We start from the raw sequence: 18010 nt of genomic DNA, 5'->3' as shown, positions 1-18010 counted from the left end.
TAGTGAGAAAACTTAGACTCAGAAAAATCAAATGACTCATCTAGGGTCACACAGCCAATAAATATTGAGGTCCAAGGCCGTGGTCTTTCCCTTTTACTAAATAGTAGGGAAAACTGATTCCAAAAGCTGAAGTAGCTTGCACAAAATTAATCCATGACAAATCTAGACCTAAAGCCCAAGTGTTTCTACACTCCTCCCTAACCTCAGGCAACTACTAAAGAATCAAAACTTCCCTGGCTTCCCCAAAGACCTTGGCCCCCCCATTCCACTTCCCCACCACCACTGAACTGAGTAATGACACAGGATGCCTTAGAGCAGTGTCCTCAAGGACAGTTCTTTCCTCTGCCCTCAGCTTGATTTCTGTGGTTTGTGGCTGACCCATCTGTTTTGTCCAAAGGCCATCTAACCCTTTTTGCCAAGCGAAACTCACTCTTTCATTTGTCACAGTTGGAGCTGATTTCTAAACAAATCAGCAAACACCTTCCCAGCAAGGGAAAATACCTTGGCTCCCTAGAAGGGAAATGCTGGCCTCTAAACAACTGAAACAGGCCATAAGCACCAACACCCTGCCAAGCATGAGGTCACCCAGAGTAGCTTGAGGCCTCCCACACGAATCTGCCCTGAATCAGACGAGCCAACACCATTTCCTAAGGACCAAATGAAATTGCTGGCTGGATGTCAGGGACACAAGGTGCTACTGCTGGTCAGTGAGGCAGCAGTATAGCTGACCTCAAAGTCCTTTTGCACACCACCAGGTTGAGGACAGACATCAAAATATCAGGCCAATGAGTATTTACTGAACCACTTCGATGGGCCCAGCACTATGCTATACACTATTAGACACAAAGACTTATGTAAGGCCCAGGTCCTTCATTTCAATGAGCTTCTGGTGGCATCGAGGAGACATGCACAAAAGATCAGCAAACAAAAAAAACAATAAAAGACAACACAGAATGAGACTTACTGTTTAAATACTCTAATGTTTCAGCATGATAGGCAAGTAACTGGGTTTTCCAAAGGGCATGCCATTAAAGCACAAATTCTACCAACTTTTATCAAGCTAGAATGGCTTCAATACTGGGCTTGCAGTGAATGGACTGATATAATGGGAAAAGAACATTAATCTCGGAGTTAAAAAACAGGCTTGAATCCCAGTTCCAACACTTACGACCTGTGGGATAATAAATAATCATTTAACTCTTGAATCTCAGTTTTCTCATCTAGGGGAAAATAATAGATTACGACCTGCCTCACAAGGATGTTGAGAAGAAAACAGAAAGAATAAAGAAGTGAAAAGGACCAGAGAGTGGGAAAACACAACAAATGTACAGGCGTACCCTGTTTTATTGCACTTTGCTTTATTGTGCTTCAAAGATAGTGGCCTTTGGGGGGGACAGTGAGGCAATTGGGGTTAAGTGACTTGCCCAGGGTCACACAGCTAGTAAGTGTTTGGTCTGAGGCCGCATCTGAACTCAGGTCCTCCTGAATCCAAGGCCGGTGCTCTATCCACTACGCCACCTAACTGCCCCATATAGTGGCATTTTTTATAAATTGAAGGTTTGTGGCAACCCCGCATGTAACAAAGTCTATCAGCACCATTTTTCCTACGGCATGTGCTCACATTATGTGTCTCTATCACATTTTGGTAATTCTCACAATATTTCAAACTTTTTCATTGTTGTTACATCTGCCATGGTGATATGTGATCAGTGATCTTTGATATTACTATTGCAATTGTTTTGGGGTACCACAAATGCCCATACGAGACAGAGAACTTACTTCATAAAGCTGATTGTGTTCTAACTGTGCTCAGCCCCCTTGGGGCCTTCCTACTCTCTGACACACAACAATATTGAAATTAGGCCAACTAATAACCCTACCACGGCTTCTAAGCATTCAAGTGAAGGAACGGTCAATAAATAAGGCAAACTTCAATGTTGTCTTATTTTAAGAAACTGCCACAGCCACCCCAAACTTCAGCAACCACTATCCTAATCAGTTAGCAGCCATCAACATCAAGGCAAAACCCTCCACCAGCAAAAAGATTATGACTCACTGAAGGCTCAGATGATGGTGAGCATTTTTAGCAATAAGGCATTTTTTAATTAAGGTATGTGCATTGCTCTTTAGAGATAATACTATTGCACATGTAATAGACTACAGTATAGTGTAAACAACTTTTATACATGCTGGGAAACAAAAAAACATTGTGTGACTTGCTTTATTGCAATATCTGCTTTACTGTGGTGGTCTGGAACCTAAGTGACAATATCTCTAAGGTGCTAATGTAAACATTCATCTCATCCTTATCTTTTTTATAGAGTTTATATAGAATTGATCCTAAGACAATTAGCCATCCTATTATTATTCTCTTATATTTAATTTCTGCAGACTGTTACATAGGTAGATAAAATAACCACTCTTTGTAACTGAATAAAAGTTTTGCAAAGTAAGCTCAATTTCTGTTATTAATCTGCTGTTGCTAGAGGACAAACCTAGTTAAATTCAGAGATACTCATTACCAGAGAGGATTGGGCACCAGGTAATGATTTTTAAGGAAACGATTTAAGGAAATAAGTATTATCAGCATTGGTAAAATGAATATCTGAACGGACGATATCCTTAAAGTACATGATTAAGTGCCAAATGAGTGGTACAGTCATTCAGTGCTAAAAGGGGTCAGAGTAATGATTAAACAGTCCACTACAGCAGGAACAGCCTGGGAAGTCTTCATGGGGATAAGCCTTGGAAGATGGATAGAATTTGGATGAGCCAAGAAGGAAGGGTATTATTGCCTGGAGGAACAGCAAGAGTAAAGGCCATTCAACTCAACAAGCAATTATTAAGTTTAAGTAACTGTTTTGTGCAAGACATTTTACCAAATAAAAATGACACAATAACAGCCAAGACACAGACCCCGGATCTTGCAGCAACGGAGTACAGACACAGAAACAAAGCAAGTGAAGGCAAAACCAAAAGGCCAATTGTAGGCAAAGTCAAGAGTTAAGATTAGCGAGCAGGAGGAAATAAATTACAAAGATAGATCAGACCTAGATGCTTTGTTCCAATGGTTCCAAGGATCTTGCTCTCTCCCAACTGGCTAAAAATCCTTCTCAAAGAACAATAAATAAGAACACTAAACCACCTGGACTAACCTTCCTCAACCACAGATGGCCCAATCCTGAAGGATATCTTCCTAAATCTTCCCAGGAGCTAGTACTACCCCCAACCTCAAGCCCAAGGGCTGAAATGAAGATTATGCACACTTGGAAGAAACTAAGCACATTTATACATTTACCCTACTAATCTCAATGATGTTTAAATTCTAAAACAGAGGTGCTTAACCTAGAGCCAAAGAACCTGTTTTTCAAAAACGTATTTTGATAACTATATTTCAATACAAGTGGTTCACTTTGTAGTCCCACGTATTTTATTTTATGCATTTAAAAACATTACTCCGTGTGACCCCGGGCAAGTCGCTTAACCCCACTGCCTAGCCAAAAAAAAGAAAAGGATTAAAAACATTACTCCAAGAAGGAGCTTCAGCTTCACCAAAACGTCAGAGCGATCTATAACACATAACTGATGTAAATGGATGTATCAACCACTATTAAATAGTGAGTCAATTTATGAAATACAGTAAGTACTGTGCTCTTTAATCTGGTCTCACGCTTTCCCTTTCTAAGATCACACCTGAGACAGTCAAAGTACAAAGACTTAGGAAAGTCTGTGATATTTTACAGGACAGATTTAGATCCCATGGCTACAAAGGGGGAAATGAGGAACAGTGGATAGGAATCACAGGGCAGTAGATTTCAGCTCATTACAAGGAAGAAGGAATTGACAATTAAAAGTTTCCCAAAATAAAAATGGTGGCCTTATGAGGCTATTCTTATCTGCTCATTTCACTCTTAAGAAGATCCTGGTTACCAGGTCCCTTTCCCATCTCTAAGAAATATGGAGGTTCAGAAATAATAATACAATGTTTTCTGCTTGCTTTGAAAGCCAGAAGGACATCAGCTACTAGTAAATGCCAGAATGATTTTACTCCCACTCTATAGTTTGGTTACATTTTTTTATAAGAACCTTGCTCCTAAAGAATTCTTTGTTTCACAATTCTGAGTTACAACTTCTTCCATCAGGTCATAATTAAAATATCTCAAAATCAGATTTAAATCAGAGTAATGAAATCCCTCAAAGCAGAAACTATCACTGTGGAAGCCTAATGGCTTTAAGTAAATTCAATACTCCTAGACAAAGATCTCAGGTCTCTGGCAACTGAACATGACTACATAGATGAAAGATTCTGAAAGGGAAGAAACTTTCATCTGAGTCAAAAAAGAGACTTGTACTCTTTGTTAAGGCCGGCTCAGTTTTCTATATACTCCCCATTTCTGTAATTCAATTATCCAAAAAGATCCGGACAAAAACAGGTTCAGGTTTTTGACTACAATATCAAGTCTCCCCACTCCTATTTCTCCAACCAGGTTGACTCACACCTAAGGACTCTGACGACAAACCCAAGGTTATACAAAGAAACAGAAACCCAGCTAGGGAGAGAGAAAAACCAGAACCTTTCTAATCTTTACACTAGAATATGTGAAAATATTAGCAAACACTTTCACAGCCTCTTTATTTCAGATGATCATTTTCACGTAGCAGAGGATGGAGGGGAGCACATCCCCCATACTGCTGAGCCCATGCCGCTTCCACTTCCACGCAAAGAGCTCAGTCCTAAAGGACTTGCATTCTTTGGAATGACAAAGCAATCACTTCACTGGCCACTGAGTAAGAAAGGCCACTGAATCACTGGATCTTTAAAATAAAGTGACTTTATCTGTCTCTTTCTCTTTCTTCCCATCAGATCACATCAGGACTATCAGCATCTATTCCTAGAGGGATGGGGAAAAAAAAGTTGCTGCCTCCCCAGAAGCCCAATGACTCCTCCCAAGTGGCAGTGACAGCAAGGGGCTAAACGAGACAAGTTTGAACCTAAGTCTCTGGCTCCCTTTCTCACTGTGTGTTCCATCCATATGCAATATCAATCCCAAGATGGAAGCATCCAGCCTTGGAGGCAATCTTGGAAGTTTAAGAGATCTGGAGATCCTGGATCCACTGCTCAAAGAAGACTGGCACACGAGGAAGGTTTCTGCATTTGAGACGATCACTATAAAAGAACAAGTCCAAGCCCTTGCCTGACTTGCCAGAAAATAGACTTAGAAAGAGCTGTCTGGATAGTACAAAGCATAGGTGAAATATAAAATGTCTATTCAGCAATCTCACCAAGTGCCTTCTGTTTTGATAGTTCCAAGTTTCAACCTCTTGGAAGAGTTTGACAACAGTCAGACATTACCAAATGCTTCTTTAAATCTTTCTGTCAATGTACATTTGTGACTCTTGTCTGCACTGAGCATCTGTTTTGTATAGAGGAAATAAGCAGCTGTTTCTTATCTAATTCATTTTTATACATTGAGTACCTTTCTACTTTCCTTATTATGGGAAACTAGACATAAGTCAAATCTAATCTATAAGTCATTTTTCTACAGGCTGCCAGAGCAAGGACATAAAGAGCCAAAGATGACAAGACAAGGAGCCTGACCACCTGAAAGAAGGATAGAGGAACTCTGCCTGGTCACTACATACTTGAGTCCATAGCAGAAGGGCTCCTTAGTGAGAGGGAAAGGGCACAGCATCTTAGACCCCTGGGTCTAGATTGTAGATCTTTAATTTTTTTTTCTCTTCTCTTTGGGTTTTTTTTTTTGGTCTAGGCAATGGGGTTAAGTGACTTGCCCAGGGCCACACAGCTAGTAAGTGTTGAATGTCTGAGGCCGAATTTCAACTCAGGTACTCTTGACTTCAGAGCCGATGCTCTATCCACTGTACCACCTAGCTGCCCCTAGATTGTAGATCTTATCATCATATTCATAAATAAATAACAGAAAATAAACCATAATATCTTATAGTGAGAACTATGTGCTAAACCCACACTTCGGTCTCAAAACATCTACTCCTTCATTGTATTTGTCTGCTAGCAACTTAACTATTGTAGAAAGTCACAGTTCTTCTATCATGCTGTACACAGCACTTCTTAAATTGTGGGTCACAACCCCGCATGGGGTCATGAAAAAATTGGCAACAGTAAAATGGCAACAAACAAAAATTAATTCAAAACCAAACTCATAAAGAATCAGAGGCGTTTCTGGCCGCACTTGTCCATGCTGCATGGTGCAACTTCACTGCAGCCTTGGTTCTGAACACAAAACATGAGCATTTGCACAGCACATGCCCTCAGGACATGTAACACCAACCACTAGAAGGTTAAGAAGTCCTGCTTATACCAATGAATTCTCCTTGTCTCTTTCCTAAGAAGAGAGAAAAGTTAAGAATGTAAATCTTTCTATCCAGTCTCCCTCCTATAGGCTCTTCCCTTTCCAATCCATCCATCATAGTTACTACATCAATCAAGTCTAATTAAGTTGCTTCCTGACTCAAAAACCTTCAGTGGCTCCACACTGCATGTCAGTCAGTCAATAAACATGTATTAAGCAGCTGCTATGTGTCAGGCACTGTAACAACCACTGAGGATGGAAAAAAGGTAGAAAACAGTCCTTGCTCTCAAGGAGCTCACCATCTCATGAAGGGGACAACATGAAATAACTACGTACAAAAAAAGCTGCAAAAAATTAATTGGAAATAATTGAGAGAAAAAGAGAGAGAGAGCACAACTAGCATAAAGAGGGATCAGGAAAGGGGGTTTCAGCTGGGCCTTCAAGGAAGCCAAGAGGCAGAGAAGAGGACAGACAGCATTCCAAGCATGAAGGACAGCCAGTGAAAATGCCCACAGTCATTAAACTGAACCCTTCTCAGCATGACGAGGATCTAAGACATCTCCAGAGGCCTCAGGATGGAAAATGCTGTCCACATCCAAAGAAAGAACTATGCAAGTCCAATCGCTATCACTTATTTTTACCTTCTCTTGAGTTTTGTTTCATCTTTCTGATGGTTTCTCCTATTGGTTTTAATTTTTACTTACAACTAATGTGAAAATATGTTTAATGGGTATGTAAATGTAAAGCCTATGTCAGATTGTGCGCTGTCTTGGGGAGGGTGGGGGGGAGGAAAAGGGAGAAAAATTTTCAACTCAAAAGCATATGGAAAAAAACATAAAAAAATAAAAAGAAAAAAAGGGGGAAAAAAGATAGGAAATAAGCGTTTTCTAAGTGCCTATTATGTGCCAAGCATTGTGCTATCTTTACAAATATCTCTTTTGATAGATAAATAAACAGATTGGACTAGGAAAAAAAAGAAAATGCCCACAGTCAAGAGATGGAGTGTACTACTCAGGGACAGCAAGGAGGCCAGTATCACTGGATCACGAAGTGCGTGTAAGATAAAAAACAAACTTCTTGTCCCGTCATAGAAGCCCCTCCACAATCTACCTTTCATGATAGATTTTCCTTTCAAGTACTCTTCACTCCTGTCAAATTGGACTACTAAAATCATAGGTTTTGGAGCTGGAAGAGAATTTAAGGATTATATAGTCTATACTCCCTCATTTTACAGATTAGAAAATAGAGACCCAGGAAGAGAGAGTGGCTTTTCTCCTTTGACACAGAGATTCCACTGTCAGTCACAGACCTCAAAAAGGTGAGAGTTGAGAAAGGGCCTATATAAACCAAAATTGCTACCTCTTACTGTAGCGAAGAACTGAAAACAAAGTGTAAGTCTATCAATAAGTATTTATTAAACACTTAGCATATGTTAGGCACCATGCTAAGAGAGGGGAATACAAAGAAAAAGTAACAGTGGTCTCTGATCTCAAGGAACCAACGTTCTTTATTGGGGAGACAACATATACGTAGACACATACGTAGATAGGTATGTCTATACAAAAGGTATAGCAGAGGAGTAGCAGAGAAAGAGGGAGCACAGAACAGGAAGGGATGACAGCAGAAGGTGGCACAAAAAGGATCTTGAAGGAAACTCAGGATTCTGAGAGCACTTCCAACATGAGGTCAAAGGCACCATGACTGGGGATTGAGTCTCATTTATGAAGAATGGCAAGTAAGACAGTATAGCTGGACCAAAGTATACATGGGAGAAAGTAAAGTGCCAGGTGACAAGAAGATGAGGAGGTAAATTGTGGGGTAGTTCTGGAGCCACAGAAGTTTATTAAATGGGGGGGCGGTTATGTTAACATGGGCAGCTCTCTACTTTGGAAAAATCACTTTAGTAGCTGTGTGGAGAATGGACTGGAATAAGGAGAGGCTTGAGGTAGGGAAACAGAATAGAAGGCTAATTCAATAATCTAGTCAAAAAGTGGTAAAGGCCTCAACTGGGATGGTAGCTATGTGAGGACTGGTGGGTAAGAAGTGGAGGACAACACAGTGGCTGAGAACCTGGGAGGAAGCTGATGCCCTCAACAACACAAGGGAAGTTCAAAAGAGGGGAGGATCCGGACGAGGAGAAGAGAACACAGGGTGTCCCAAAAGTCTTAGGGCAGTTTTAAACTATTTAGCCTTAAAACTGCCCTAAGACTTTTGGGATACCCTGTATAATGAGTTCTCTTTGGGATATATTGAATTTGGGATGCCTACAGGAGATCCAGATCAAAATGTCCAATAGGAAGTTAGTGATGTAGAACTGAAGATCAAGAAAAATATTAGATCTGACAGTCTTCTGCACAAAGATGATAACTGATCCTACCGATGCCATAATCCACACACTGAACCCATAATCATGGTGAACTCTGAGCTTAGGAGAAAACAAGAACTGAAAAGTATTACCCCTCAAACTCCACCTAGCCTGGCACAGTGAAAAGAACACTGATTCCAAAAAGAGACGACCTGTTCAAATCCCAGTGTTGATGATTATCAGTCAGGGGCCTGGGAGCAACACACATCTGCTCCCTGGGCCACATGTGAAATGAGAGGATGGACTAAATGGCCATCTCCAGAATGATGATCTGAGGACTGTGACATCCTTCAAGGCCCCATTCCAGGGGCACTTTCTCCTGAAGCTTTGCTTTACCCCCTTCGCGAAGACTCTCTGGGGCTTTGTTACCACATTTGTCTTTGTTTTGTTTTGTTTTTAGGCATTTGGGGTTAAATGACTTGCCCAGAGTCACACAGCTAGTTCGTATCAAGTGTTTGGTCTGAGGCAGGATTTCAACAAAGGTCCTCCAGACTCCATGGCCGGTGCTCTATCTTTACTGCACCACCTAGCTGCTCCTAGTTACCCCAATTATCAAATGAGGGAGGATAGACTTGATAAACTCTAAGGTCCCTTCCAGCTTTAAATCTATGATTTTTTAATCTACTCCTACCCGCTTTTTTTTTTAATTTTTGGCACTATATCTCTAATTTGCACTTAACACATTATATCACACTCATTTGTGCAAATGTTCACTCCCTGAAGGCAAGTACTAATACACATCACTTATCTTTGTGTTCTGCTCATAGCAGGCTTATTTCACATTTAATGAATTAAAATAGAATTGAATTTTAAGCAATGCCTCCTAAGTTTCTTACTGGTTACATACATAATATAGCTTCCTCATACCCACCAAATGCCTTTCCACTGCCCTCTGTATGATACTCATTTTTAACTCTTTAAAGACTAAAGCTCAGTGACTCAAAACGATACGACACTGGTTTCTAGAACATTAAATAATAAAAAGATGTGCCTTGGGTAATGTGAGAAATGTGGGTTTTTAAAAGAGTTTCACAGTCTTTTGATAGTAATGCAGCCCAGTGTCTTCCTGTTTAATTTTGGATCCAATTCATTAGCTATTTGTATCTGTCTGTCCAAGATTTATATAATGATGAACAGCACTACAGGTTGTCCATTCATCTTCAGGTTATAATCTGGCAATGGGCATTCTTTTTCCTGAATAGAAAACTAGGCCTAACTCTTTTGAATGTCTATGGATCCTGAAGAACTGAAGTAAAGGATGCTATCAAGAAAATATGTGATGGAAAAAGAAAGGCTGGTAAGGTTGCAAGAGTAAAAGAGCTAAGAGGTGGATAGCCTGAGGGTTTTACTGGTCAGGAGAAATGAAGGAATGCATGTCAGGTGGATTGTCTTTGGTGAATCTATGAGAGGACACGGAAAAGAGTTAAATACAGGCAGACATAAAAACATTTCAATTTGCATCACTGGCAGGACCACATGAATCAGTAAAATCATGAACCCATCTAAGTGTCTGATCTTGTACTCACAAATTACTAGAGGGAAATAAAAACAAAGAAACCAAATAAGAGTCTTAATATCTATATGACACATATTAAGGGAAAGAACTTCATTTCTTTTCAAAAACAAGAAAAAAACCCAAATGAGAACTTGTAAAACTGTCAACCTCTACACTCCTGGAGTACCCAGATAAGAAAGAAGAAGTGGTGGCAATCTTGCTGATTCTTTCTGTTGAAGGATGAAGTGGAGACTATTTACTAGAAGGGGATGGGGAACCCTGACTCATACAAATTGAGGATAGAGGTGAGGGGGCATGGCCATACCAAGAGTCTCTCTGGAAGTACACTCTTCTCCATCCTATCTCCACTTCCTTGCCCTACGCTGAGTATGGCCAAAAGAACACTAAACTTGAGTCATGAGACCTGGCTTTTAGTCTTACCTGTCATCCAGACCACCAGTTAAGTGACCTTAAGCAGGCAATCTAATTCTTACCGACCTCAGTTTCCTTATCTATTAATGGTGTTGGAATAAATTATCTAGATCTCCTAGTTCTAACCCAGAGAGCCTTACAAGCGGCCAGGGCATAAATATCAGCTCTGATGCTTACAAAGCCCTGGGCCTCACTTTCCTCCTCTCTAAAATGGGGATAATGATACTCATACAATGTACACAAAGGGCTATGGTGAGGTAATCGGTTTGCAAACTTCAAATCGCTATGCAAATGTGTGTGTTGTTAATATTCTTCAACAACTCCAGATGTTGGGGACAACTCTTATTGGCAATACAGAGTGAGCCAAGGCAGCAGCAACAGGCTAGTGTCCCATTCACAAATATCTCGTGACCATCTTTGGCAAGCCAGCCTTAAGGCTCCCATTCCTGCTCTGGTCAATTAACCGTGAGCACTTTCTAGTCCTTATCCACTTTTTAATTTTCCTTATCCTGCATCAGCCACAGTTTACCTTTAGCCTTTCATACAATAACTGCTTTGAAAAAACAAGCTGGGGGAAGGGAAATTAAAATGGCCAAGGGAGCAGAGAGCTATCACTTTTCGATTCCTGGGTTCCCCTTTTCAGCTTGTAACTGCCCTTTTCTATACCTATCTAAATCTTGGCAAAACTAGTCCAAACAACTCATCTAAAACATAATGAAGATAAAGCAAAGTGTTCTGATAGCCTTGGAAGATTATTAGAGATGCACTACTGAGAATTAATAGTGATAGACTGGGCAATGCAATCCATTTCCACTTGAAGCAGTTACAAATGGTGTTTTGAGAGGCTCCCTTATATATTAACAGCACCTTTAAATGCAATACTATGCATTCATTTAAGACAATTACGAAATTAGGCAACTTTAAATCCCTTTTCCTTATTTTAAGTTGCAAATGATTAGAATTTAAAAGATTGTTTCAAATAGGAAATAGGCCCTTAGTCTGATGGCTGGTTCACCCTTAGTGTTCTAAAAGTATTTACTGATAAGACTGAGAAGGAATACCACCAGCTGAGTCGTGCCTGTTATTTTCCTGCTTTTACCTCATAACCTCCTCCTTCTACCACTTGCTTCTCTCTAAGTATAGCTTTTATTTAATTGGTGGGATGGGGTGGTTCAGTTTCTTTGTCTCTTTTTTTTTCTTCAATCTCACTAAACAATCTCTTTGATCTTTTCCAAGTCCCTGTGATCTTTCACCATCAAAGTAAAGGTTTACCAGGCAGCCTTTCTGGTTCAAACAACTATGGCCCCTGAAACACACTAACCCACATTTACAAATATACAGACACCCTGTGGAACTTTCCCCTCCCCATCAGCCTTGGTTAAGGGGGCTACAATCATAGTAAAAATGGAAATCCACAGATTAACTTAAAGGTTTGTCTTAGGGCTATATTTAGCCCTGTCTCAGTTCCTTAGACCTCTGCTTAGATTCCTTAATGAAGGAGTCAAATGATTAAAGGCAAACTCCTCATATTAAAAAAGACCCAAACTAGCTATAAAACATTATCAGATATACAAACATCTGCAAATTATTTAAAACATCTCAGGGCTACAGCTCCCCATCTGGAAAATGGGAATAATAATACTTCTACCAGAGTTGCTATGAGAGAATTGTAAAACTTAGAATATTGCGGGAATTTGAGTTGTTATTATGGTATGATTAAATGAATAGAGTTTTATCTCCTCTCTGTGTTCTGACTCCAAATCTAACACTCATCCCGCTTCATACTAAGCGTATAGTCAGAGGTCTTGGGTTCAAATCCTTATGCTGCCGCCTGTGTGACGTGAGGGAGCTTGCTTGGGTTATATGGGCCTCGGGAACCCTATCTATAAAATGGGAAGGGGAGACCTGAGGGTCACTACGGTCCCTCCCATGATTCTATGATCCTCTTTTTCTAAGGCGAAGAAAATGTCCAGAATGATGGGAGAAGGCAAAAAAAGCTGGTTAATCCACAGCAAAGATGGTCAGCCCCTGAATAATAGGGTCCAGAAGCTTCTAAGCCCAATAACTATGTCGCTTTCTGAGAAAAAAACTATGGGTCAGGAGTCAGAAGAACAAAGCTCTAATCCTGGCTCTTCCGCTTGACTACCCTTGTGATCCTGTGCAAGTCATTCATGAACCTCATTCTCCTCACAAGTAAAATAGAAATAACAATATCTGTCTTGCTTACCTAAAGGGATTAATGAAATGAAATCCAAAAACTATAAGCACTAGACAACGGAAGGTAGTGTTATGTGGCTCTGATAGCTCAGTAAGCCACAAAACAAGAGAACGCACAGCTTTGTTTTAAACCAATCTGCCTGGCTTCTAACCACCTCTACTCATTTCATAGTTACAGCTATGCTGGCTGACACATTAACTCCAAAAATGGCCCCACAGAGCAGCACAAGCAAGAGTGGATAAAACCAAGGTTCTGGTCAATGAAATTTCCCATAGGAGAATGAACTGTACAATAAGAAATAGGTCACTGACACTAGGCCTTATTTGGGAAGAATGCTGAAGCACAGATTGCATCCCTTAGAGTTCTTTACCATCTTAAGGGCTGAAAAGTAGGGTGAAAAGCAATGGATGGATCTGTCCTTTCCTGATGCAATATTGTCATGCGCTAACCAAAAATAATTCTGACTTGCAAGTATTAGTAATACTTGTTTCATAAGCAAATATGACCAAATAGGCTCTGGAACTGGATTGTCAATTCAGTACTGATTCTACATGGTACAAGTTTAAATTCAAATCACGAATGCTAGCCATCAAATATATACCAAACCTGTCATTCTACTAAATCCACAACCTGACTTCCCTCCTAAGGATCACACAGCAGACTCAACCCTCATGCAAACACACTGTATATCCTGTATATAACTTGTTTGTACATTATAGTTGTTTGCATGTTGTCTCTCTCAGTAGACCGAGCTGGTGGACAGCAGGGACCATCCTTTGCCTTTCTTTGCAGCCCCAGAACTTAGCACAATGGCTGGAACATAACACTTAACAAACACCTAGTGACACTCAAATTTTTCAAAGCCACATAAGTGGATTATATTATATTAGTTGTCCTAAGGCTCTCTGTCCATTTTTGTCTTTTCACAGCCTTGATACAAATATATCCTAAGTTTCCCATACACAAACCCTGTGATGTCTCCTAATACAGTCTCTACACGTGTAAACTAAGCCTCGAGTCCCTCCCAAGTACATATCTTTATTCTCTGTGACCTTCAGAAACAAAGTCTGGCCACTCCATACACATACTGTAATTCCCTATAATCCTCATAAACATTCCTTGACTCCCTGTGACCCACTCTGGAGGCATACGACCATGATTCCCTGTGCCCCACTCCCATGAATACAACCCTGGTTGCCTAAATGTTGTACCATGCATATATCCTGATTCAGTGACCCTCCCCATGCATACTCTCTGTAATGTCATAAACACACTGACTCCAGTCATGGTGTGACCCAGCCCCTGCCCATAAATACCCTCCTATGATGTTCTATGAATATGACCTGTACATACTCAGGATTTCTAGTACATACAAATCCTAACTTGTTCTGTCTCCTATACAAAGGTCCTGACTCCTTGTAATTACCACATATGCACCCTGACTTCTTAACAACCTATAACCCCTATATATAAAACCTACACACTGCCTATGACCTTTATATATGTTGCCCAAGTCTCTCATAAGTCTCTACTTTCATGGCAACTCCACCCCCACCCCATGCATATAGCCTCCCAGAAACCTTTATGCACATACACCCTGACCTCTGAGTGACCTTCCTTATCTACATATACATCTTGACCTCCCAGTAACCTTTATGAACACTCATACCTGTGCACATGCCTTCCCTTCCCAAGGACCTATATGGTCCCTAAATAGACAATACGCATCCTTATGGAGTTCAGACATCAATTCTCAGTGAAACCAGGATACAAAAGTTGTGAATAGCCTGATCTACCATGCAAATCCCCTACCAGAGATCTCCATGAATAATCATAGCATATACACACCCTTACATCTTATGTTACCCATGCAAACACTGAAAGCCATACACACAGCCTGCTTCCTTGTGCCCTAGAAACAAAACCTCCATAACACACAGCTGGACACATTATACATGTACCATGAGTCCACCATGCACAAGCCTAGATTCCCAATGATTCCCATGTACCACACATGTCTCCAAGTGACATGTCCCCCTGCAAACACACACACACACACACACACACACACACACATACACACACACACACGCACACACAACCACATACACTGAGAATTAGAGCTGGAACACCAGATTACCCTCTACAACATTTCCCAATAAGCAGATGGGTATCGATGGACTAGAGAAGAGCTCCCTACCTCCTGGGTAAGCCCATTCCATCTTTGGTTGGCTTTAATTATTGGAAAGGTTTTTTTTTCCAAGTATCAGACCTCAAGCTCTGTCTGCCTACCCATTTCTTGTTCCTAGCTCTGCCCTCCGGGGGTCAGGAGAACAAGTCTGATTGCTCTTCCATGTGACAGCCTTTCAGGTACTTGAAGCTAGCTTTCATGTCCCTCTCCCATCTAATACATCCCCAAGCCTGTCTTCTTCAGGCTGAGCACCCCTACTTCCTTCAGCGGATCCTCATTTGGTATAGATGGTCTCTCATCTCCTTAACAACCTGTCTGCACATTTATGGTACCAGTTTTTGAGTATCCATTCTAAAATATGGTACCCACCACCAAAATATAAAAGACTCCCTATGACACCCAAATACACACCCTTGCTTTCTGTGATCCCACGCTCAGAGCTCTGACTCCCTGTGACTTCTTCTCATTTATACTCCAGGACTCCCTGTATCTCCCTGGAAAACACACTCTTTATCTCCCTATGTCACCCTTGAACATTCCCTGACTGCCTGTGATTTCCATGCACATGCCCATGTGATACTCTTGTTCAAAATCCTGGGCTTCCTATGACCATCCTCTAAGCACACTCCCTGTGACTAATCCCATGTACACATTTTTTGACTCCCAGTGACCCCTAAGCACACTGCCTATGACAACCATGAACACTTGACGCATACCCTCCTTGTGACTCCTACTTTGTACACACTCCCTTGTCTTCCCTAGTGAGCCTCTCATGCACACAGCCGTTTCCTGTGACACCCCCCAACGCACATGCTTCCTGAGTGATCCTCCCATGCACAAGGCCATGTCTCCCTCTGTGATCTCCCATTCACACACACTTCCTGTCCCCCTGCATGACCCTCCCCATACACACTGCCTGTTTCCCCATCTCCCCTCCATACACACACACTCTCTTATTCCCTGGGTGACCCTCCCACATATATATACTCCCTGTCTCCAGGTAACCCCCTGCACATATTTCCCTGTCTCTCTGTGACCCATCCATGCACACAGTCCCTGTCTCCTTATGTGGCCCCCTCATGCACACACTGTTTATTGCCCTATGACCTGTCATGCACACACTCCCTGTGTGACCCCCCCCATTCCACACTCCTGTGACCTTCCCATGCACAAACTGTTATTCTCCCATGTACACACTCCCTTTCATCCTATGTGACACCCCCCATGCACACACTCCTGCTCCTCTGTGACCTCCCCGTACACACTCCTTGTGACCCCCATGCACATGCTCCGTTTCCCTGTGACCTCATGCACAAACTCTCATGATCACCCCCATGCATACTTCCCATCTACCTATTTGACCCCTTGCACATACTTCCCGTCTCCCTATGTGACCCCATACACACTCCCGTGAACCCCCCATGCACACACTCCCCGTCTCCCTATGTGACCCCATGCACACACTCCCGTGCCCCCCCATGCACACACTCCCTCCATGCACACACTCCCCGTTTCCCTATGTGACCCCATGCACACACTCCCCGTCTCCCTATGTGACCCCATGCACACACTCCCCGTCTCCCTGTGTGATCCCATGCACACACTCTCGTGACCCCCCCCCAAGCCCCGCACACCTCCCCCTCCTTCCAAGGACCCCGGCCTCTCCCCGGTCCCCGCCCGCCCTCCAGCCTCGGGCGCGGCTGGGCCCTGCCCGGCCTGGGCTGAGGGGCCTCCCAGCCCGGCCGGCCCGGCCCCGGCCCCGGCCCCCCGCCCGCAGCCGCACCGTTGGCGATGAGCTTGGCCGACAGCTGCTTGCAGAGCTCGGGGATCCGCTCCCACTGGCACTCGGAGCGGCAGCGCTCGATCTCCGTCTCCAGCCGCGAGCCCGCCTTCTTGGTCGCCATCTCGGGCGTCGGGCCTCGGGCCCGGGCTCCCCGGCCCCGGCCCCTCAGGCCCAGACGCCGCCGCCGCAGCCGCGGGCTCCCGGCTCCCGCTCCGGGCTCCCGGCTCCGCGGCGTAACGGGAGCGGAGCGGAGGGGGGGGGGCGAGGGGCGGGCAGCGAGAGCGGCGGCGGCGGCGGCGGCGGCGGCGGCGGCGGCCCGGGCAGCGACCCCTGCCGGCCAGGGGCGGGACGGCAGCGCCGGCCGAGACCCCGCGGGGCGTCTAGGGGGAGGAGGAGGTCCCGGGCTCCTCTGACAGCCCAGCGGTGGGAGGGGCAGGAAGAAGAGAGGTCAAAGGTGTGATGCTGTGGAGAGCATCCACAATAGCAAGCTTCCCAAACTGAGGTTCTTAACCTGCAGTCCACTGGGCATGGGAAGGACACGAACTTGGATTTGGGGCGGTTAGGGGGTGTTAAACATGTTTATATATTTTTTTAATTTTAAAATATTTGATAAATTTATTTCAATAAAATTGGTTTCCTTTGTATTCTCTGTATTTTAATTTATGCATTTAGAAACATTCCTGTGAGAAGGGGTCCATAAGGTTTCACCAAACTGCCAAATCAGCATTTATGAAGCACAACATTTATTATACCAAGCAAGAGGCAGCTAGTTAACTCAGTGAATAGGGTGCTGAGGCTGGGGTTAGGAAGACCTGAGTTCAAATTCAGCTCAGATACTCACTAGCTGTGTGCCCCTGAGCACATCACTTAACCGCTGTTCGCCTTAATCCGCTGGAGAAGGAAATGGCAAACTGCTCCAGTATCTTTGCCAAGAAAACTGCATGGAGAGTATGATCTGAGGGGTCATGAAGAGTTGGACAAGACTGAACAACAACAGTGTGTCTAGCACTGTGCAGAGGGCTGGGAATACTAAAGGAGGCTAAAGGCCTGCCCTTAAGGAATTTACTATCTAATGGGGGAGACAACAATTATATCTAATTCAATAATGATTTATTAAGCATCTATAGGGTGTTCGAGGAGTATTAGCACCTCTGGTATGAGGGCTGCTCATCCACCTTGGTGTCCACCTGTCACCCA

General features: G+C 43.0%; 1 protein-coding gene across 7 annotated transcripts in view; it reads right to left on the bottom strand.

The window, feature by feature from the left end:
• TTC7B (tetratricopeptide repeat domain 7B) overlaps nucleotides 1–17048 on the bottom strand; it is a 318583-nt gene extending 301535 nt beyond the window's left edge. For 3 of the 7 annotated variants that reach the window (XM_021000269.2, XM_078151432.1, XM_078151433.1), the window contains exon 1: nucleotides 16814–17048. In XM_021000269.2, the coding sequence (XP_020855928.1) occupies nucleotides 16814–16934 (121 nt within the window). In that variant the 5' untranslated portion in view covers nucleotides 16935–17048. The remainder of the gene's footprint in view (nucleotides 1–16813) is intronic. The other 4 variants (XM_021000270.2, XM_078151431.1, XM_078151430.1 and 1 more) reach the window with 2 other exon arrangements.
• Between the last annotated feature and the right edge of the window lie 962 nt (nucleotides 17049–18010).

Source organism: Phascolarctos cinereus, unplaced genomic scaffold (genome assembly GCF_003287225.1).
Source record: "Phascolarctos cinereus isolate Bilbo 61053 unplaced genomic scaffold, phaCin_HiC Scaffold_3;HRSCAF=262, whole genome shotgun sequence".
NCBI classification, from domain to species: domain Eukaryota; kingdom Metazoa; phylum Chordata; class Mammalia; order Diprotodontia; family Phascolarctidae; genus Phascolarctos; species Phascolarctos cinereus.
Note: the sequence above shows the minus strand (reverse complement) of the source record. Positions and strands in the feature narration are given on the sequence as shown.